Source organism: Physeter macrocephalus, chromosome 2, assembly GCF_002837175.3.
Source record: "Physeter macrocephalus isolate SW-GA chromosome 2, ASM283717v5, whole genome shotgun sequence".
In the NCBI taxonomy this organism is placed as follows: domain Eukaryota; kingdom Metazoa; phylum Chordata; class Mammalia; order Artiodactyla; family Physeteridae; genus Physeter; species Physeter macrocephalus.
In genome coordinates, this window is record NC_041215.1 from 131,435,041 (window position 1) to 131,457,560 (window position 22,520).

Consider the following 22,520-nt stretch of genomic DNA (forward strand, 5'->3'; position numbering starts at 1 on the left):
GAGGTGATACCTCATTGTAGTTTTGATTTGCATTTCTCTAATGATTAGTGACGTTGAGCATCCTTTCATGTGTTTGTTGGCAATCTGTGTATCTTCTTTGGAGAAATGTCTGTTTAGGTCTTCTGCCCATTTTTGGATTGGGTTGTTTGTTTTTTTGATATTGAGCTGCATGAGCTGCTTGTATGTTTTGGAGGTTAATCCTTTGTCCAAGATGTCATTCTAAGCCCCTGTACCAACCCTGGATTTCAGACCTTTAGTCGTAGAAAACCCCCCAGGTATGTTTGCCCTCTTCTCCTCATACATCTTCCTCCTGTTTCTGCAGATTTGATTGCTGTGTTAATTTTCAAACTAATAGTGATGTGTCATAGGATTTACAGAAAACTGGATATTTAGATATCCAGTTGTCTTGGAGTCATGCAGAATGTTGGTACAGTCCATTACAGGACTACTGTTGGGGAATTGACATTGGTTGTAAGAGACCAAGAAAACATGTAAACTTCAGGATGACCTCTGAGCTTGCAGTATCCACTGGCCATCTGTAGGTGGATGCGTTAGCCTGTAAGTTTTAAAAATTGTGCTCTGCTGGGCAAGCAGCCAGTTTGTCTCTCCAGTGTCTGAAATTCTTTGGAGTTGTTTTTGATGATCTGGCATTTTATACAAATTCTGCAAGCTTCCAAAAGGGAGCAGAGTGTCAGATACTGAGGATATCCCTTTCTCCTCTAGAAAGAGTCTTTGGGATCTCTAAGAGTATGCTTCAGAGCATGAAAGCTGGAAGCTGAGCAAAGTCCAGAAGGCAGAGGATGGAGGAGAACGCATTCCTAGATGCTGTGGGTCTTGTTTGGATGCCACAGGTCTCACAGCTCATTTATCCATCTCTTGCTGCCATAGACTGCATTTCCCAAAGCCCTGAGGCATATGTTGGCTATCTGAGTAATAACCTGAATTTTCTTTAATGTTTACCAATGGTTTTTGTAAACATCACATGTACCTTATCTATAGTGTATCCCCTACTCCGTGCTGCTGAAGGACCTGGAGATGCGGAATCTCCGGGAACTGGAAGACCTCATCATCGAGGCTGTCTACACTGATATCATCCAGGGCAAGCTGGATCAGCGAAACCAGCTGCTGGAAGTGGATTTCTGCATTGGCCGTGACATCCGAAAGAAAGATATCAATAATATTGTCAAGACCTTGCATGAATGGTGAGGCTCAAAGAAGGAGGTGCCCCCCTCTTTAGGGAGGGGATACCTAGCATGCCCTCTATGCCCCTGTTTGGGGAAATGTGGTCTCCAGATATCAGCTGGGGCTGCCTGGGAGCTGGGGCCTTGGGACAGCAAGCTAGGGAGTGGGGCTGCATTTGTGACCACAGCTGTGTGGCAGTAGGAGTCACTTGAGGCTTCCTAGTTCCATGGTTGTAAAATAGTTCTTGTCCTATGCAGTTGGGGGCTATTTAGTAGCAGGCTGTAAAATGCCCAGAGTTGGCAGGTGGAGCCTCTGAAGCCTCGCTGCGTGACGCTAATCCTGTGCTTTGCAAACTCACCCTCAGAGTTTGACCAAGCTTGGGGATTAGTGTTGGTAAGAGTCTTTGGATAAGAGAACCAAGTTCGGCATCAGTAACATTGGGCTAGTGTTTGTAAAACAATGTGAAGGATATTAAAGACAAGGAATGGGTTATTCTAAGTTGGAACACAGACTCATATACAGAATATTTGATAACCATATTCTGGTATATAAAAGGAAGTGGAACATTTGCACATACTCTATTTTAATGGAATTTGATGTTCGCGAGAGCTGTTGCACGTTCTATACGGATCTGTTTTGGTGTTATTCAAGACTGAGTTGTGAAGGAGGGCCAGGGTGAGAGTATAATTGGAGGTGAGGAGAGTGTGTTCCCAGGCAGGCACATGGCACGTTGGAGGTCCTGAAGCCGACTTTGTGCAGAGGGGTGGGGTTCATTTTGTCTTTAAACGGACTGACTCTGGCTTAGCCTCTAGAGGTGTGTATCCAGGGATGTATAGCCCAGCTTTGACCCTCTGGGGGTCCACAGCCCCCTAAGTTTCCCTCACTTCAGCTACTATTGGATCCCCAGGCATGTACTTGCCCACCCTTTACCCCAGGTTCTGTCCCAAGTGTGACTCCAGACACCTTCCCTTTACAACATCTGACACAAGCAAGAACTTACAAAAGATTTTAAAACAGTGAAGTCAGACTGAATGGGAAATAAACTTAGAAAACACCCCTAACATGAAAATGGTCTGGCGTACAAAATCTAGGTTTCCAGTCCCACTAAAGTTGGCTGTCTTTTTCCGTTTTTGAGATGACTGACACTGTTTTTCACCTCCATAGTCTGGCTTCAACGTGTTTGCACCCAGAGGGGCTATCCTAGCCCCCATTCCAGGATGTTTACTAGTACAAATTCTTACAACTTGTTTTTATGCATTGGAGTTAGATTTGAAACAAAATTGGTATGTAGAGTGGCACCACAAATATGCAGAATGTTCCCAACTGTTGACTCTAAAGTGGAGGGTATGTGGCTATTTATTGTACTATATACCTTCAATGTTTTTTTTTAATGTATTAAAATTTTCAAAATAAAAAGTGGGGAAAATGATATAATGAGGAGGGGGTGGCAGTTGGGAAGTAACACACTTCTGAGAAAAAGGGCAGTCTTCAAAATAGGATGCTTTTAGAAAATAATTTTTTCTGTTGAGAAGACTGATTCATCAGTGCCGCCTGTGAAGTCTCTCCTAATTCCTTTAATTAATTGCACATTCTGTGAAGCTTTCCCGTGGGATACAAAGGTTGGCAATTAAAGCTGTATTCTAAGAAACCACCCCACATCCTCCATGTTTGTTTCCATATGCCCTATGTTATGTATTCAGAAACACCTGTGTTTTGGAAGGAGTGAAGGGGCAAGAGCCCTGGCAGCCTGCGTGTTACAGGAGGTCTCTAAGGAATCGGGGAGGGAGATTTGGGAGGCTGGAGGACAACTACCAGGCTTTTCTGTGGCTCAGAGCTGGTTCTCTCTTATATAGGTGTGATGGCTGCGAGGCAGTCCTGCTGGGCATCGAGCAGCAAGTTCTGAGAGCCAACCAGTACAAGGAGAACCACAGCCGAACTCAGCAGCAGGTAGAGGCTGAGGTGAGGAAGAGAACACCTGTCCCCACTCCAGGGTATCCCTGTTTGTCCCTTGACTTGTGATCTTGGCGTAGATGAAACAGCACTCACTCACTAGTGGGCGCTGGGTGAGGAGCTCACCAGAGCGTGAGCGGGCTCGGAGAGCGGAATGCTGTAATTCCTCAGTTTACACGCACTTTGCAGTTGTAGAGCAAAAGAGACGAGTTTGGGGATGGGTCTTAAAGATGGATGGAGGGATGGCGGTTACCAGGCGGGACCGAGGGGTGGGTGCAGCTGGGCTGGGGCACATGGGGCTTCAAGGCCGCGCGGCTGCTCTGCCTCTTAAGTTGTGTGGTGGGTGCACAGTGTTCATTGCATTCTTCTCTCATCTGTATGTGTATGTTGTCACCTTTTAAAATGCATGATATGTTTCATCTTGAAAAAGGAAAAAAGGGAAAAAATTCGGTGGATGAAATGCAAGTGAAGGTAAAAGTGTGTGATTGTGGTGTTAGACGCCTGGTTGTTCGGGACACTTTCAGCCTCTGGGAGAGACGCAGGCTCCAGCCCTTGAGTTAATGGGCGTTTGTCTGCCTATAGCCTGGACACTTGTGGAGCCATCTCCCAATTTGTTTGGAGCCCTGAAGATCAGAATTTTAGCACTGAAAATCCTTTTCTAGCGTGATGGAGCTTGAAGCATTAATGGTATTTAATGAATTTTAGAAGTCAGGTATCCTAGAGTGTAGCAGAATGGGACCCAGAGTTACAGCTAAGGAACATAAGAAATAAGTAGTGGTGCCTTTCTAAGGGGGATTTGTAAAATTTGAAGATTTCCCCTACTCTATTGTATGTACTCCTTGAAAATAAAACCTGGTCTTTGTAAGCCCAGCTCCTTGTCCCATGCCTAATGAGCATATAATAGGTGCTCAAATGAGTGTTTATATTTCAGGCGCACCCTATAAGTGTCAGTGGACTGCTGAACTCTGCTTTCATGAACTAGAGTGCACTTATTTCAGATACACACATCCCTGTATATATATGCATACCTACTCTGTGAATGTTCCATCCGCTGTAAATTTTTAACTCTACTTCTAGCCAGAGAAGTGTGAACTATATTTAATTTAGCATTAGTCAAAGACAGATGCAATTAGGAAAGTAAGCCTGCAGCTTCTCTAATAAGCTCTGTGATCCCCCTCTTGAATATTTTGGTCTCTTCTCTGACCTGGGATTGATGTCTGAGCAAAGTGGGACAATATTCACTGATTCTTCCCTGTACATCAAACCCTGGAAACAGTAGATTTGGAGGCGAAACGCCCACCTGGCCTGGGATAGCCTGAAACACTCTTAAACCTGGTTGGTGGCCCAGGAGGAAGAGCCTGATCACTACTGGCTGCCCCATTGTGCTTGGACTGTTGCTAACTGTGTGGCAGGTGGTGGGCTTGACTGTGGTCGTTTGCAAAACTGAATGATAGTAGTTTTAGAATTTTGAATGGCTCAAGTTTATTTCCAGAAAAAATGGCATCTGATGAAAGAAGGCACTGCCTAATGTTGGAGCACGACCAATACGTAGACAACAGTGTGGGCTCCTTAAATTATGGTTATTAAACGAGAGCCAGCACACATGGATCTGCTCTCAGCGGCCCACTGCTGGAAAACACAGCAGCTCCTGCTGGCGGAGGCTGATGCTGCCACCAGGGGGCAGTAAGGATTTGATTAAGTAGGAGAGAAAGAAATTTGAGGAAACCGCCAAGGTCACCTCCACTACCAATGAAAACAGTCTACTAATTTAATAATCTTCTAGGAAATCTAGAACAGACAGGTATGAGAAGAGTGGGAGCATGGTCAAAGCCCAGAGCCTTGACAGTTTTTCCATTGACAAATGCATGATCTGGCTACTCTGTGTAGGCTGCTGACCATCCCCCAGCTGAAGGCACGCGGAAGGCGCTCACTAAGTATTTGTTGACTTGAAAATAAAACAGATCTACCACAAACAGCTGTAATTCTGTCCTATTCTGCTTGTATTTATGCTTCCGTTACTCTTGACTTAACTTTTTTAGTCATTTTCTCAACTGAGTTGATCTTTTCTTTATTTGTCCTTAAGTTAGATTGCTTGTTCCCAGAGGGGAAAACTTGACGTTTTTCTCCCAAAATCTTATAACAGCAGCTATCTTCTGTTGAGTATTAGCTTTAAGAGTCTTTCCTCTTAACGAAGTCAGCCCTATCACAAACTGCCTAAGAATATTCTCTCCTTTTAGTTTTTCACAGAAATGACACATAATTAGTTACAATTCCAGCGTACCTGGAGGAGATAGAAGCGTACCTGGAGGAGATAGAACAATAACATTATGAGCTGTTTCATTACCTCTGAGCAGATACTCTGGAGGGGAGGTAATGGTCACCTCCACAAAACACCTCCTCATTTACATTTGATTTTGGAGTGTATTTTTCTTTATATTTCAGTGTGCTTATAAGTCTGATGTTCTCTGGAATGTCAGTCTGTAGTTCTTGCTGCATTCACGAAATAGGCTGTGTTCCAGTCAGGTAGGTGATAGAGCATAATTGGACAAAGTAAGCTCTGTTTTTCTTTATGCAGAAAATGCCCCAGGAGTTAAGTTCGTGACAGATCTTGAGCCTGTTGGCCGTGTGGTGCACCAAGAGTGTGCTTCTCGGTGCTTCCTGGAGAGTGCTTCTCTCCATCTCCCCGTTCGTCTTTTCTATGTAGCCCTTTCCCCACTGTGCACTCTACTTCTCTTGTCTCCCTTTGCTCTGTCCCATAGCTCAAAGAGGTTTTCCTACCCTAAGACTCTCTTCTTTCTCCTCTTGCCTGAATATTTAAAGTCTCTAGTAAGAACTAGGCTGTGATTTTGTTAGCAGGCGCAGTCCCACCTGAAGATTCCTGAGGCCCATGATTTGAGGGGCTTGACAAACTCTGGGTCATCTGGGGTAATGGGGTGGGGATGGCCTGCAAGCCAGACTACTCAAGGAAGAAAATTAGAAGGATCAGGGGCATTTAGGCCAAAGAAGACAAGTCTGCGGGATATTAGTCATCGTTTAAAGGGCAGCTCTGTGAAAGAGGAGTTAGACTTCTCAGGATTGTTTCTTGAAGCTGAGACGGGCTTAACTGGTGGACCTACATGAGTGGCCACTCTTGGGTCCTGGAAGGAGCTATCTGCAGGTAGACCTGCACAGCTATTACAAAAAGCTAGTTGACTCTTGACTCCCCTTCAACTGTGAGAGTCTGTTATTGGCTCAGCAGTCTACTTTGTGAGTTCCCTGTGTTTAAAATGCTAGCAATCAAACTGATGGAGCACGACATATCCGTAATAGGACCCACTGTGAGCCACGTCATTCCCCCCATCCAGGCTGAGGCCTTGTTTAAGATAAAGGGTCTCATTTCTTAGGCTAAGAGACACTTGCCCAAGAAGCCCTCTTTTTCCCTGTGGCACGTTTACCTGACTGTGGAGGACTCAACTTTGTCAGTACGTAGTCTTACTGGAAGCTAGATGTGAACCGCTGAAACACAGAGGAGACACAGCCCACGGGAGGCCACCATCCGAGAGTGAGAGGGCGCTGCCAGGCAATATAGGTCGAGGGGAGGCTAGTGGTCAGGACGGGTTTGTGGAAGAGGTAGGGTCAGAGGTGGCTAGCGAAGGAGGAGGCTTGCCCAGGCTGGAATAACAGGGTGCAGGAAAGGCAACAAGGCAGAAGAAATGACTGCTTCCGGGTGTGAGGCCGGGGACTAGCGTGGCTCGAGTGGAGGGCACATGTTGTGGAAGGGAAGGAAGGTACAGGGTCTTGAGTGGAGTGTCAGAAGTGCAGAACAAACCAGGTTTTTCCTTGGGGTAAGTCTCATTTCTTTTTCTGGCTTACCAGGGTCACTGAGCACCTGAAATAATAGCTTACTGGGAGATAGTTTCTATAAGAAAAAGCTGCTTGAGGAGGTAAATAGGCATTTGAATGAATGCTTAGAAAACATATCAAACTGGACAAACCTTGGAGTGTTATTTTATAAAGCGGTGATAACGGAGAAATCACATTTCTTAGTCTCTCCCCCAAAGCCATCAAAATACGCTGAAGTAAAACAAAAACAAATATCTCTTTTATTTATTTATTTTAAAATTTTATTTGTTTATTTTTGGCTGCATTGGGTCTTCGTTGCTGCACGCGGGCTTTCTCTAGTTGAGGCGAGCGAGGGCTACTCTTCGTTGCGGTGCGTGGGCTTCTCATTGCGGTGGCTTCTTGTTGCGGAGCATGGGCTGTAGGCACGCGGGCTTCAGTAGTTGTGGCGTGCGGGCTCAGTAGTTGTGGCTCGTGGGCTCTAAAGTGGAGGCTCAGTAGTTGTGGCTCGCAGGCTCTAGAGCGGAGGCTCAGTAGTTGTCGCGCACGGGCTTAGTTGCTCCGCAGCCTATGGGATCTTCCCAGACCAGGGCTCAAACCTGTGTCCCCTGCACTGGCAGGCAGATTCTTAACCACTGCACCACCAGGGAAGTCCCCGCCCCGCCTTTACTTTCTTTTTTTTTTTCACCTTTACTTTCTTACCGACAAACATACACCTCACTCTGCACCAATACACCTCAGCTAGCTGAAGGGCAAAGGCATGAATAATCCATTAGAATTGGTGTTGGGGAATGTGTATAAACACGGGCACAGGAGTACACAATTGGTAGAAGGACAAGTTGGTACAATCATTTTTCAGAAGGCAGTATAGCAATAGTTACTAAAGTAAAATGTGCAAACCCTTTGATGTGGAAAGCTCAATTCTAGGAATATGTCCTCCACAGGTGTTCATAAAAGTATGCAAAGGTAAACATGGAGGGCTGTTCACAGGAGCACCATACATAAGTGAAAAACAAACTGGGAACTAATTAAAAAATGGTAGAACATTCATCCTGGAACAGTATACAGATATTGCATAGGATATGTTTAGGAGTTGCTTAAGTATTTCGGAGCCTCTCTGTTAACTGAAGAAAGGAATGCTGAAAACAGTACTGTGGTCGCATTTTTCTTATACTACATTTTTTTTATCATTTGTCACTTAGTTGGCTGAAGTGTATCCTCTAGTTGCTTATTCAAGAAGGGCTCGTGGGAATTTGAGACTTGTATTCCCAAAGTTCTGGTGAAAATATCTGTGGTTTCATATGTGAACAGTAGTGAGCTGGGTATAGCATCTTGCGTCACCTTTTCTTTTTCTATGGCCATTTTAACCAGTGCTTTCTTTCACTTGCTGTGTTGTACCTTTTTGCCAAATGGTCTACTACCACTTGGCTTATTCCCCATTTTCAACCAAGAAGGCATTAGTTCCACTTTTTTGCTTGACTCATTTCCATGTATCTTCCATGAGCAGCCCCTGCTTGTTTCTCCTCATCTGAGTTTCTGAAGATAATCTCAGATTTTCTTGCAGAGGATTCTGGTTTCTTCCCTGAGCGGCCCCCCTTATAGCGAGAACAAGTTGCAGTGAGTTTCTGGCGCTTACAAGCTGACCACACCAATTCTGTGTCTCCCTCCAGGTTACCAACATCAAGAAGACACTCAAAGCTACCGCGTCCTCCTCAGCTCAGGAGATGGAGCAACAGTTGGCTGAACGAGAGTGTCCCCCCCATGCTGAGCAGAGGCCACCCACTAAGAAGATGTCCAAAGTGAAAGGTCTGGTCTCCAGCCGCCACTAGGGCTGGCTGGGGCAGCTGGCACTCACCAGGCCTGGGTCAGGTGGGGAGGGGACACCAAGGGCCATTTCCTCCCCTCTCTACCTTCCACGAGTTCCAGACCTGCCCGTCCCCTCACCAGCGCCGCCCGCACATTGGTACTGTTCCAGAAGAGCCGTTAACTCCCTTCCCTCTCCCACTCCCTCCTCCCCAGTCGCTCCCTTCAGACTCAGGGGCTCCACGGATGCCATCCCAACAGGGCCAGACACTGCCCAGCTTCCCTCTAGGAGGTTCTTGTCTCTGTCTAAGGGCTTGTATCCCTCCCAGTTTTTCTTTTGCTTCATGTCATTTTGTCAGGCTGGTCATAAGCTGGAAGCAGCTTTAACTGGCCCGCAGGGATGACTGCGAAGGAGGCCCCTCTCTGCGTGACGGGAGGCTCTCCTTCTCCAGCCCCGTGTGCCACAGTACCCACAATGGTGCAGGCGCTCTAGCCAGGTATCAGAATGCTTTGTTTTCCCTCTCCTGCCTTATCCCTTGTTGGCAGCTCAGATCAGGCCGTGGAGGGATGTGATGCTGGGCTATGTTTACTAAACCTGCGGGTTTTCAGCCTCTTACGCCCAGCTCCAATCTCTCATTAGTTGGGAGCACCGGGCTGATTAACCTCTGGAATCTGAGCACCCGTAGGGGTCGCTGCGGGTCTGCTGGGTGGCAGAAGTTTCTTCTGGCTTGGTGTTCTCCGCTGGCCTTGCTCCGTGCTGCCTCTGACTACTCAGACTGGTTTTTGGTGTGAAGGCCCCGGCTGCCCACTGGGGCTGTCTGCCAACAGTTGTTCTCCCGAGGTCTTTAATTCTTCCCGGCTGCATCCGTGGTGGGGATGGTGGTGTTGAGGCCCCTCTATCTGGTGAAGGATCTGTTGCTGCTTCTGTTTCTTTCTTCCCACCCTCCCTGGCTGGTGACCCAGAGCCCTCTGATGATGGCATTCTCCTGGCAAGAGAAAAGGACTTGACTAGCCTTTCTGAACTTGAACAGTTTCAGGTTATATTTTAATTTTTTTTTTTTTTTTGTACAGGTTCTGATTCTAATACATTTCAACATGCTTTTTTTCCCCCTTGTGTCAATATTTGTTATAGACTAATCGCCGGGGAGTTTCACCTGGTTGGAGGGTGGGGTGTGTGTATGTGTGCGTGTGGTGGTGTGTTTTTTTTTTAAGGGGAGGTGGAGGTCCTGGACTGATATTAAAGAGAGAAAAAGCACATTTTAGAAAAAAAAAAAGTAGGTGTAATGGTTGTGACTGTGGAATGTGAGGTTGCGTAGCTGGTAGATCATGAGGCGCTAGAATTAGGGTGGTTCAGGGAAAATGTGATACTGTTTCAGTGCCATGGTTAAAAAATGGATTTCTCCTTTTTCCAAAATGTCCAACAGCTGCCTACCATTGATCAAATGTTAACAAAATACTCTTGTTTCCCTTTTTATGATTCATGTCCCCATATAACATTATGCCCAGCTGGAGGGTTTAATTCCCAAAGTATGTTTCATGAAACCCTTTGATAGATGCTCTGTGGAAAAGGGGTTCTGTTGTTAAATAAATTCGGCACATCCTGCATCCCATATCCTCACTGGAAATTCATTGTTAAGGTCTCAAAGAAGGCCTGGGGGAGGAAGCCTGTTCACAGCACTGATTTCACCACCAAATCCTTTTTTGGTGATATTTAGTGGAACACATTTTGGGGAAATTTTTGGAAACATATTTCTCAAAAACACCTCCCAGCCTTATAGGTTTTTCCAACTATTCTTTCTAGACACAAAACAGTCACTCTCACTCTTGCAAGTGGTCTTCCATCCTTATCTTTCCCACCGGGGAGTAGACTAGGTAGGAAGCGTGACTCACTTGTATGAAATGTGTGACCACTAGTTGTTTGACTGCCCCAGGCCCTAGGAAGCTCTAGGTTCACCTTCTCCGTGGGTCTGCTGTTCCTTAAAAAAGAGTAATGACGGTAATAAGAACATTCATAAAGTGCTCTACAGAATGTCTTCATCTACAATAAGTCATTGAATCCCTTCCACCAAACAATCTCCTGAGGTTGGTAAGGGTAAGTATTGTTACAGTCATCCTCACTTTACATGCGAGAAGTACCCTGGCGTTCAGTGGTAAAACGAAGACTCCTGGATCTCCTTACTTATATATGCCCTGCCATCTTCTCTGTGTTGCATTCTGATTTAGAGTTTGCTCCCCAAACTGACCCTTGGTACCTTTCTACCTGCTTATTCCTCTGAGGGCTCATCTTGCTCTTAACTGACACCCAACACATCGCAGCCTCTGCTTCCCAAACCCACCCAGCCAGTTTATGTGGAAGCAGAGAGTGTGGCAGCGGGGCTCCAGGAATTGTGGGAACAGCTGGAATGTTCTTTGCTCTGTTGGACTCTGGTAGGAGACCTGGCCTCCGAGCTCTGCAGTTTCCCGTCGAGCATGCTGTGACAGCTGGGCTTGGGTCTGAAATGTGCATAGGTGTTTTACATAAAAATACAGTGTTCAGAAGAGGTGTCCTCAGCAACAGGGAAACATCTTAGGTCAGGAAGGAGACACTGCAGTATGAAACAATTCGCTTGGTAGCAGTGCTTATCGGCTGGCTCTGGCTACCTTCTTTAACTCTAAGCTGTCTGCTTCCTGAAGTCCTCTTTGGCCTTCTTTACTTTCTTTCCAGATGAGAGGCATTATGGTTCTTCTTGGGTAACATTAGGGAGGTGGCCAAAGCCCCCAAGTACAGGCTGTTGTGTTCCAAATCCAAGATGACCACCACTGGTCAAGAATTTCCATCCCCGAACTTTAGAGTGATAGGAAAGGGTAGTTATCAAAGAAGCTAATATGACAAACAGCTTGTGATATTTTACATATTTGCTGTTTTCTCTATCTTTCATGTGCTGGGTTGCCTGAAACCAAACCACATTCCAGTTTTTGTACTTAAAAGTCATTATTCTAAAGCTTGAGACTTCAAAACTTTTTGTTCTTTTAATGTAGCAATTGGTTGATTTTTACTGGACCTGATGGACTGTCACTGTGCTCCTGTGTTTGAGTTTCAAGTGGAGCGTACCCTGCTCAGTACTTGATTGCACCTGTCTTCCTGGGGATCTGTATGCAGCCATGAATATCTGACTGCTTTGTTAATTCTTTTCTTGTAGTTATGCTTGAGATTTACAGATTGGAATATATGTATGTATTTTTAAAATTTATTTAATTTATTTATTTTTGGCTGCATTGGGTCTTCGTTGCTGCGCACGGGCGTTCTCTAGTTGTGGCGAGCGGGGGCTACTCTTTGTTGCATTGTGCGGGCTTCTCATTGCAGTGGCTTCTCTTGTTGCGGAGCACGGGCTCTAGGCCCTCGGGCTTCAGTAGTTGTAGCACATGGGCTCAGTAGTCGTGGCTCGTGGGCTCTAGAGCGCAGGCTCAGCAGCTGTGGCGCTCGGGCTTAGCTGCTCCACGGCATGTGGGATCTTCCCGGACCAGGGCTCGAACCCGTGTCCCCTGCGTTGGCAGGCGGATTCTTAACCACTGTGCCACCAGGGAAGCCCTCCCTGTTCTTTTAAAACCAATTACTCCATACCTCTCACTCTCAGCAGATGACTGTATTCCTACTTCAGAGTGAAGATCACACTAGGTGGGGAAACCCTCAGTTTCTTGTCTTCCACCTACAGAATCATCTACCTCCACCCTTTACGCTTTCGTTCTTATCACAGTGGAAAAGGCAACCCTCCTTCCATGGGGGCGTCATTTGTCCACCTGTGTGGTATTGATCTGCCTCACCTCTTCTCCCAGGGGTTTTCACTCGTGTCTTTGGCCTCTCCCTCTCTAGTGGCTGTATGGGATGGAGAACTTTACACGTTAAGGAGACCCTCCCTGAGCCTGATGTCCCTTTGCAGCCACCACTTGTTTTCTTCTTATCAAACAAGCTTCTTGCGAGTTGTCTACCCTTTCTGTCTCTGCCTCCTCATCCACACCGAACCCTTTGCCGCGTGACTCCTCCTGCCAGCCACCGGCTGATGGCTTTCTTGTCAAGGAGACCATAGATCTCCAACTTGCTAACCTTTTTGGTCTTTGTCTGGCTTGATCTTTGTGTTACAATTGGCAATGTTGAGTCCACTTCTTTACGTGTTCTTCTCTTAGTTTTCACGGCCCCAATAATCTCTCTAGGTTTTCCTTGTGTTTTTCTGCCTATTCTAAAATTTCTTCAGGGGCATCTCTTCCTTTAGAGTCCTGCGGAGATGTTTGCTAGGGTTTCATTGTGACTTTCTTATCTTACTTCTGTGTAAGCGTCCCATGGTGTTCCTGGTGCTCCACTTCCCTTTGTAACACCCACATCTCTCTCTCGGGCTTATCCTGCCGGCACGTATAGTCAACAGACAGCTGCGCATTTCTGCTTGCCGTCTCCCAGGTCTGCTTACATAGTCAGCAAATGGTGCCCACGGCCCACCAAGTGTATCATTATACAGGGCTTCCATAACAAAACACCGCAGACCAGGGGCCTTCAACAACAGAAGCTCATTCCCTCACAGTTGTGGAGGCTGGGAGGTCCAGGATCAAGGTGTTGGCAGCTTTGGTGTCTCCTGAGGCCTCTCTCCTTGGTTGCAGATGCCACCTTCTCACTGTGTCCTCACATGGTCTTTTCTCTGAGCATGTGCATCCCTGGTGTCTCTTCCTCCTCTTGTAAGGACATCAGTCATATTGGATTAGGGCCCCACCTTTATGACTTCATTTAATCTTAATTACTTCTTTAAAGGCCTAGCCCCAAATACAGTCGCATTGGGGTTAGAGCTTCAACATATATGAGTTTGGGGAGAACATAATTCAGTCCATAAAACAGTTACCTGAGCCAGAACTTGGGGTTCATCCTTAACTCCCCCCTACCCCGTGTCTGATTCACCACATCCTGACAATGCTATTTTTATATTTTTTGAACCCGTCCTTTTTCCATTTCTCTGCCACTTCACGTCTCTGAAAATTCATTCATTCATTCAGTATACTCTTTGGATACCCATTATATACTAGGAAGGCAGCCAAAGAAAGCTAAAAAATAGAAGATTAAGGAAAGTGTATGGAAGGAAATGATAAAGATAAATGCAGAAACAAATTAACTGGCAAGATCAAAAGTTAGTCTAAGAGGGTTTTTTAAATAATGAAAAAGATATATACCTGGAAAATCTAATTAATAAAAGACAATAAATGAATAAAGGGAGCAGTTAGGATTTTAGAACTGTAAGATGTTACCCACCATCAATCTATCTGAAATTCAATAATAAAAATAATTTTCTGGAAAATTGAGTGACTGTAATTCACTCAAGAAATAAAATACTGGAACTGGCTAAAAATCAAGAAATGAAATTTAAAAGCTACTGAGGTTGTATCTCTAACAAGGCTCTGGGTTCATATTGTTTACTGGGTGAATTCTTGTTATTAAAGGATTCAGTGATTCCTTTCATCATCATAGGCTGAACAGGTTTTTGTAAAAAAAGAAGGAATGGAAAACTCAATTTAAAAAAAACGTTTCTAGGGAATTCCCTGGCGGTCCAGTGGCGAAGACTGCTGATGGCCCGGGTTTGTTTGATCCCTGGTCAGGGAACTAAGATCCCGTAAGGTGCCTCATGCGACCAAAAAAAAAAAAAAAGTTTCTAGTTGAGCCTTATTACCAAAATCTAACAAAGATAGGTTTTTTTCTTAATCTGGTTTATGAATATAGATGAAAAGAATTCTATAAAATTAGATATACAATCCTAATAAAATCTTTTAGGAAGCTAAGAAAAAGATGCTTCCTTAACATGATAAAGTACTATATATATTAAGTCCAGGGACCACATTGTCATTTCAGTAAATACACCAGGGTGTTCCCACTAAAGCAGTGGTCATGCTGTGCTGCTGGCCATTCAGAATGAGATGTGAATCTGAATGGTGACCGATGGTGCAGGGAAAGCGCCGTTCAGTCACCTGACAAGTTGCTTGAACACCTGAAGTCTTGGGCGAAGCAGGGCCAGTGAAAGGCAGTGTGCCCTGATGGTTAGGGGAAAGAGACCTGTAGCAGGCAGTGTGACCTGCCGCTCTGGCCTCTTCCCTCTTCTGCAAAGGGAGCAGAATAGTAACACCCCTTCTTACGGGGACTGAGGCTTACAGGAGGCAAAGCCAGACTTGCCATGAGCACAGGTGTTAGTGGTTGTTAACTGATGTTCGTATTTTTGTTGTAGATGTTTGGGTTCCACTGGTGGTCAGGATCCTAGCACACTTCATTTCAGAACCCTCTATCTTGATGATTTGGGGTTAGAATGGAGATCTTTCAACAACATGGACCCCAGGAAATAGGCTGATAGCTCTGCAAGCCCAAATCTGCCACGTCCCAGTGTTCTGTCCCTGTGCTGGCTGGTCCTCCCTCCTCCCCAAGCCCTGCACCCTCACCTCCTTGCCTCTCCCTTCCCCCCCTTCCCCCGTGCCTCCCTCGTCTCTCAGCCCCTCCGTACTTCCCTGCTCTCTGGCGGCAGCCTCTCCTGCAGTCAGTGCCGCCTCCCGCCGCCTCCCAGTCCTCTTTGAGTGTTAGTCCTTGCTGCACACTCTCCAGCGTCCTCCCCTCCATGAAGTCCAAGTTGGTCAGAGCCTGAGAAATCCCCCAAGCTGTGTGTCACGTGTCCCTCTTCTCCTCACCCCAAGTCTCCAGTCTCCCTGAACTGTTGTTCGGAAACACCACGCCCACCTGCCCCGTATGACCTCTTTGCCTTTGTGCTGTTTGCCTGGGTTTCCTTCCTCCCCTCCTCATCGTGCACCTGGCACGTGCTCATCCGTGAAGCCCTATTGTAACCTCTTGTTGCCGAGGATAATGCCTCCCTCTGCACAATTTGGTGCCCCACATCTTTCTCTGTGCTCCCGCCTGTTGCCTGCAGTATAGTCCTGTGTTCAGTCATCTGCACCCGCTGCCAGTGTGAGCTCTTCCAGGGCAGGGGCCGTGCTCTCCTCTCCTGTCTGCGTTGCCTGGCGGGGTGCTCAGCACGCGGAACAATGCCTGTCCTGTGGGAGGGAGCTAGCGGACGTACAGTCTGGTCCTGCTGTGGGTGGAGGGTGGCGTCTTTGGTTTCCCAGAGCTCCGGGGAGCGGGAGTCGCACTTTGCTGTCTGGGGGCTTACACCAGTGGCGCGGCATCCTGTCATTGCCACAAGCTCTTCAGCAGGGGCTTGGCTCCAGTAGTGTAGCCTCCAGCAGGTGAGGCTTGTGCAGGTGGAGCCACAGCACTTGAGCACTTGTTCTGTGCCAGGTGCTGGGTTAAATGCTTTTAGGATAGCTCACTGGATCCTCACAGCAACTCTGAGGTCGGCTCTGTTATAACTCTGGTTTTACTCCTAAGGAAACAGCTCTGAGTAACGACATGGTGGACCTGGGTTTATATCCAGATCCCACTCAGAGACTAAGCCTGAAGCTCAGGCATGGCCACACCTCCAGAGGCTGGGAGGCTGGGAGGCTTGAGGTGGCCGGGTTTAGGTCCTGGGACTAGGTGTGGTTGGACAGCAAAGGGGCTACTAGCTCTGCCAGGCTGTTCACACTGTTCTGTAATTTGCTTTTGTCTCTTAATGTATTGTGAATGTCTTTCCATGCTGTGGTGGTTTTAAAATATGTCTACAAATGTTTGGACACTCCTCCCACAAAAGAGAGAGCCCAATTCCCTTACCCTTGAATGTGGCCTGTCTCAGTGACACACTTCTGTTGAATGGAATGTGGCAGAAGTGATGCCGAGTGACATCTGAAGCTGGATTAGAAAAGGTGACGCAGCTTCCGTGCAGCTGTGACTTTCATGGGATGCATGCGTTGCGATCCCTTGGCTTTGCTGAAGCTACCCTGCTGGAGCGTCACCTGGAGGGGCAAGGGCTGAGGCAGAGGAGAGAAAGGAGGAGGGAGAGAGATGCCCAAAGGGTCTTCACAGTACAGGTGCCACCTGGGAGTGAGTGAGCCTTCAGGTGATGCCAGCATCCAGCCTTCAAGGCAAGTGCCAAATGGAGCAGAGCCGAGTTCTCCCTGCCCAGCCCTTGCAGACTGCAGATTGGTGGGGAAGATAAATGCTGCTGTTGTCTAAGCTGCAAGCTCGGGAGCGGCTTGTTACTCAGCCTTGGCTGCCTGGGATAGTTGTCAGTAAGAATAATGCTACTCCCTCGATGTGAATTCCACCTGTGGGTGTCATTTTGTAAAGGGTCATCCAGTATTTTATTGTAAATAACCCTGTGGAAAAAAAATCCCTGTTCACGCAGAGGTTCACACACACATAACACAGAAGTCACTCTTCTGTTTTCGCAGGCTGTCACCTTCCTCTAGCATGTTGGGGAGGCGAGCGCATGGCCCTTCACCCACCTGGGTCAGTTTAACACTGTGGCCCCTCCGCGCTCATTTGGCTCCTGGGGCCTCAGGTCACTAACCCGCTGCTGGTCACCCCTTGGAACTCCTGGACTGCATCTCTGACTTCATAGAGCTTTTGTTCTCTGGGGAGATGGACAATAAATAAGAGAAAAATAACAACACCGGCCCCATTCCTGTGAGTGTGGAGGGAAGGTGGGGGAAGGGTTTCAAGCAACAAAGACAGCCTCTCGGAGGTCAGCCTTAAAGAAACCACATGCCTGGTTGTGAATTTTGACATGGCTTCCCGGTTGGCTTCTGGGAGAATGGGGGCACCTTGCCTGAGAACGTGGAGGCACGAAGATTGGCTCTTCTGGTTATAATTTCTTCACTCAGTTGTCTGATAACTGCTTTAGGAAAAATTCCTTGAAGTGGAATGTTTGAGATTCAGAGTAGTTTGGATTTTAAAGGCCATTGCTACAGGGAACCAAACTACTCCAGAAAGCTTTGCTCAGTAACATTCCCCCAAGCCGTGCAAGCCAGAGCTTCACGACGGGGCGCCGGGGTGCCAGAGCCCGAGTGGGTTACAGGTGCCAAGAGCGTAAACGCTTCCCACGCCTGAGACTCAGTCGATCCCAGGGTGCCTTGCTGAGGTGATCACTTCTGTGTGTGCCTTGTGACAAGCCATGTGTTCCCAGCCCTCGACAGCACTAGATAGACATTGTCATTCTTTGCCATTATCCACCTGCCTGATTGAGGGGAATATTATCTCCTTGATGTTGTAGTTTACATCTTTTTAATTACCAGTGAGGATATTTTTCATATGCTGATTATACCATTGCATTTATTCTTTTGTGACTTTCTTCTTGTCCCTTACTCATTTCTCCACTGGGGTCGTTGCTTTTTCTATATGAATTTTAAAGTACTACCTAGAAACAACCAGCAGAGGGCAGCAGTGCATCAGGGTGCCAAGGGGATAGTGCTGGAGCTTGAACCTGAACAGTATATTTTGGACAAAGACACAGCCTGGGCCCTGGGGCCTTGGCATCAATGGACTAGGGGAACTTAGAACAGATAATGTGGTTAGTTTCCTCTCCAAATTGAGTTATTTGTCTGAAAGTCTGTAGGTGGGCTAGGGACAAGAAGATGACTGAAAGGATAAAACTGTAGGTCCCAGAGTGGTAAATGAATTCTGTCTGATGGTAGACCCAGGTTGTTGCCAGAGTATGGGATGTGTGTGTGCATACAAATGTGCTCCCCACCTGCCAGAAAGTTATCTGAATAAATTTCACATATGCCAGCCTCTCTCTTTGAGCTGTCTTGTTCTCTGTCTCATTGGGAAATTGAAGCAACTTAATAGGCAGGGCCCGGGTGGTAATGCAGGAATGTGAGGTTTTAGAGAGGAGAGAGCCAGTGAATGCTGCCCCAGCCTTTCACTGTAGGAAGCTAGGTGAGCCTCAGGGAGATGCGAAGCCCCTGAAATCATACGCAGAATTGTCTCTGCGCTTACATATCTTATTTTAAAAAACATTTAATTTTGAAATAATTGTAGATTCAGAAGTAGTCTCAAAAATAGTAGAGAGTCTCTGTGTACCTTTCACCCACTTGCCCCCAATTATAACATTTCACATAACTTTAACCAGGAAGTTGACTTTGATGTAATTCAGGCCTTGTTCGTATTCCATGTGCTCATGCGTGTGCGTGCACGCGTGACATTGCTGAGCTAGGTGAGCGGCTCTGGATCACCATCTTTTGGACTTTGTGTTTTGCGCGAAAGGTGTACCCATGTTTGCTTAAGTCATCATTAGTAGGATTTTCTGTTACTTGAAGCCTCAACATTCCTAACCCTAACATCCAATTACAAGGTGCAGAAAACCTCATGCAAACCGGCTCAATTTAAAAAAAAAAAAGAAAGAAGGAAAAAGAAGGGGAGGAATATTGGTTCATGTAATAAAATCCAGAGGAATGACTGAACCGATGCCAGCGGTTCAGGATGTCATCAGAGAGCTCACTCCTTTTCTCTGTACCGGCCGCTGCTCTGCGCACCTCTGAGTTCTAGGTTTTTTCTCAGGCACCCTCCCTCAAGATCCCAGCAGTGGCAGTGGAGATTCCAGACCTTTCATCCTCACCCCACATCACACAGAAGAAGAGAGGGAGTGGGGGGATCTCATTCCCTATAGAAGTTGTAAGATTCATTCTGATTGGACCAGCCTGGGTCAAGTGCCCATGTCTCAACCAATCGCAGGGCCAAGAGAATGAGATACATTGGTTGGCTCATGCCTGGACTCCTAACCCCTCCATGAACACCTGGTGATTGGGATAATTTATTGGTTTAATCTAATCCCAGACAGGAAGTGTCCGCCCTGACCACATGGGACAGGGGAAGTGTCTGAAAAGGAATTTGAGGTGATGTTACCAGAGAGAGAGGAAATAGATGCTGGACAGTAAACCACAGATGTCCTCCATCTTTGGCATGGAGTCTTGAGTCCCTCCCTGATCAAATCAGCTGTGACCAGGAGGACAGGACCATATAGTAGAGACATGACTACTGGGATGGGTGTGCAGTTCTTGCATCAGGGGGAGTGATTGCTGGACAGGAGGTCTCTACCACAGTAGCAGCTTATGTCTCTCAAACACTGTTCTGCTGAAGATCTCCACACACCTCAGGATGTTAACCTGGTCATGGCATCTCTAGTCACTCCCACTGGCCTGGTGTAGGTCTGCAGGGGCCCAGTGGGCAGCAGAGGAGATGCTGTGGTTGAAGCAGGATCCTGGGTTTCAGCTGCATATGTTCGGTAGGGCTGGGGATGTATTTCGATAGGACCCCCCCCGACCCTACCACACCATGTCCACTGGCTGCCCCTTGTACCCTCCTGCTCTCCAGTACAGACAACAGTTTCCTGCTGTACTCCTCCCTGCTCACCACCACGAAGTCCATCCATTCCAAATGGACACAGAGGTCTTCAGAGAGAGGCTCTCCTGGGGCAGGGTGGCTTCTAGCACCCCGAGATACTCAGGTTTATGGAAAAGGTTAGCATTTCTCCAAGCATGCTGTTCATACCATTGTGGTATGTGATGTATTTTAATAGATACGCATCAATTCTTAAACATTCCTTGTTTTAAAAATCTTTTTATTGTGAAATGAAATAGATACAGAAAACTCTACAAGACAAACGTAGAGCTTAATGAAGTATAATAAGGCAAACACCCCAAATGCTCTTGTAACCCAAGAGGTGGAACGTTGCAGCCCCCGCCCCCGCCCCGCCGCGCCAGCAGCTCCTCCACATTCCCTGTCCCAGCCCCTCTCTGCCACTGCAGAGTAACCACTACCTGGCTTTTACTGCAGTCACTTCCTTTTGTTTCTTTACAGTTTCATCATCCAAGTGTGCATCCCTAGACTGTGGTTCAGTCTTGCCCCCTTAAAAAAACCCCCACATATTTTACCTCTTTTAATCCACAGGTTCTTCCTTCGTCCCTTTCTTTTCCTTTCATTTTATTGGTTGAAGAATCCAGGCCATTTGACTGCAGCGTTTCCCACAGCCTGGCTTTTGCTGGCTGCCCGCTCATGGGACCTCCCAGCATGCTCTGCTGCCCTCTGTGTTTGCTGCCCGTTGTCAGCTGGATCTAGAGGCTCGACCAGACCCAGCTTCTATCCTTTTGACGAGACTCTAGTGTGATGGGTTCCTTCATCAACTGCCTCTCTTGCTGGGTGTTCTTAGCCTTGGAGCTTCAGCCCCTAGATCCATTACTTCACTGGGGGTCCAAAATGGTGACATACATTGTTTTCACTGTGCTGTGATTCACATTTTATTGCCTGTTAATTTTGTCACTCCGCACAATTTATAAGTAAACAGGCTTTGAGGAACTATACTGAGTTAAACAGATGATGGCAACGTTGATGAGACCGTTCCCGTGTTTTACATAAGGTAATGAAAAGAACCACAGCTGCCACTGCTACAAAATGATCATGATATTCTAATTCCATCATCTCTTTGTCATTTATTTGCTGGAATTCTTTATAAACAGATGCTTTCTTTCATCTATCATGAGGTTACCCCATGGTATAGCTCATATAGGAGAGGCAGGACAAATGCTTTCCTCTTTCCCTATGTTTGCCAGTTTGCAGAATAATAGACTGGTTCCTTATTATCCTCTGGAGGTGACCAGTTCATTTTTTCAATATCATTGTGAACTCATGGATTTAACTGAATTTGGTGAGTTTTAGTTTGTTGTAATTATTACTATGTTCAAAGCTCAAATTGTCCTGTCTCTGGCCAGTGGGAGCGTCTGTGGGTGGGCTCCTGTGTTCTTTTGAGACTACCCTAGTCTACACATGGCCTATCTGTGATGGCTTGTGTGCTGTCCTTTATGTCAAGATCTTCCAGGCTCCTTTTGTACACTTTCTCCTCAGACCAGTAGTCAGTCATTTATCCACACAGCCCTGACTTTTTTTTTTTTTTTTTAAAGACTAAGTTTTTTTGTTTTTTTAATTTTTATCTATTTTATTTTTGGCTGTGTTGGGTCTTCGTTTCTGCGCGAGGGCTTTCTCTAGTTGCGGCGAGCGGGGGCCACTCTTCATCGCGGTGCGCGGGCCTCTCACTATCGCCGCCCCTCTTGTTGCGGAGCACAGGCTCCAGACGCGCGGGCTCAGTAGTTGTGGCTCACGGGCCCAGTTGCTCCGCGGCATGCGGGATCCTCCCGGACCGGGGCTCGACCCCGTGTCCCCTGCATCGGCAGGCAGACTCTCAACCACTGCGCCACCAGGGAAGCCCAGCCCTGACTTTTAGTGGGGAATGGTATTTCCTGACCACAAGGTGTACTCCAGGGATGCTCACTGCTACTGGCCTGGTCATGGTTTCTAGGTCGTTTCAGTGGTCAGAGCTAATAGGTATAGATAGAATCGTAGATAAAATACCTCGTAAGGTCATACTGTTATTTCCAATTAAATTTCAGGACTATAGATTTTATATTTAATCTTAAAAGAAATTACAGCTGCATCTCCTTTCTTCCACACTGAGAATCCTGATTTTTAGGACACAGGGGATGATAGTTAAAATATCCCATAATTATTCATTTGTTTCAGGCAACATTACACACATGACAGGGAATACTAATGCTGCCACCACCAGAATGATAAGTGAAAATAGTTTTAAAGTTCTCACCCCCATTTTTATAGCTATTCTATATTTACATCAGTCGAGCTTATAGCCCTCTTATACCATATTCTCTTCCATTTTATTTTATGTTTTTTATTGAAATATAGTTGATATACAATATCATGTTAGATCAGGTGTACTACATAATGATTTAACATTTGTGTACATTATGAAATGATCACCATGGTAAGTCTAGTAACCATCTGTCCCCATAAAGTTATTACAATATTATTGACCATATTCCTTATGCTATAGGTG

The 22,520-nt window shown here is 46.5% G+C and overlaps 1 protein-coding gene across 2 annotated transcripts in view; it reads left to right on the forward strand.

Annotated features, from left to right (window-relative positions):
- COPS7B (COP9 signalosome subunit 7B) overlaps positions 1-9,861 on the forward strand; it is a 26,081-nt gene extending 16,220 nt beyond the window's left edge. For both annotated transcript variants that reach the window (XM_007125019.4, XM_007125020.4), the window contains 3 exons: positions 1,000-1,202; positions 3,036-3,141; positions 8,622-9,861. In XM_007125019.4, the coding sequence (XP_007125081.1) occupies positions 1,000-1,202; positions 3,036-3,141; positions 8,622-8,780 (468 nt within the window). In that variant the 3' untranslated portion in view covers positions 8,781-9,861. The remainder of the gene's footprint in view (positions 1-999; positions 1,203-3,035; positions 3,142-8,621) is intronic.
- Positions 9,862-22,520: the final 12,659 nt, after the last annotated feature.